Raw genomic sequence first — 620 nt, 5'->3', positions numbered from 1 at the left:
TGGGCTCCCTCTCCCTCCTCCCCCCTTGTGCTGGGCTCCTCCCCCCTGGTGGTGCTGGGCTCTGTCTTTCTGCATTGACTAATATTAAGTCTCTCTCTCTCTCTCTCCCTCTCTCTCCCTCCCTCCTCTTAGGATTGGAGGTGCTGGGCCCAGTCTAGGCTCCTCTTCCCCGGGGTTCCCGGTACGTATTTGCTGAGGATTCTGTATGTGTCACTCTGTCTGTCTTCTCCCATCCTGTGTGACGCGCTTCTCTTCCTCAGGAATCACCCGAGTGCTGAAAGATGTTGCGAAAGAACATGTTGGAGGCATTGGCTCGAGGGGCCCTGACTCCTCCTCTTCGTCTGTCCTTAATATTGCTCAGATCCCGCTCCACCTCCGCAGATCACCACCATGTGGAGCTGGCCAGGGAGAGGTCCAAGACCGTCACCTCCTTCTACAACCAGTCCAGCATCGACCAGGCGTCAGTGAAGGTACAACTCCACCAGACTGGTGTCAGAGATGAAAACTGGGATAGAAATACAACGGAGGATATTGTTAGATTCTCACCTGCTTCTGTCCCGGAAATATTATAAAGCTCATTTTCCTTAGCTGCTGTTATGTGAGGGTATGGGGGGGTTTGA

At 53.5% G+C, this 620-nt stretch overlaps 1 protein-coding gene across 1 annotated transcript in view; it reads left to right on the top strand.

The window, feature by feature from the left end:
- Nucleotides 1–620, top strand: part of BCKDK (branched chain ketoacid dehydrogenase kinase) — a 13,601-nt gene that overhangs the window by 3,416 nt on the left and 9,565 nt on the right. Inside the window, exons 3-4 of the mRNA XM_018575407.1 lie at nt 133–181; nt 261–470. Of these exons, the coding sequence (XP_018430909.1) occupies nt 282–470 (189 nt within the window). The 5' untranslated portion in view covers nt 133–181; nt 261–281. The remainder of the gene's footprint in view (nt 1–132; nt 182–260; nt 471–620) is intronic.

Source organism: Nanorana parkeri, unplaced genomic scaffold (assembly GCF_000935625.1).
Source record: "Nanorana parkeri isolate BGI_ZX_2015 unplaced genomic scaffold, ASM93562v1 scaffold3885, whole genome shotgun sequence".
Taxonomy (NCBI): Eukaryota; Metazoa; Chordata; class Amphibia; order Anura; family Dicroglossidae; genus Nanorana; species Nanorana parkeri.
Note: the sequence above shows the minus strand (reverse complement) of the source record. Positions and strands in the feature narration are given on the sequence as shown.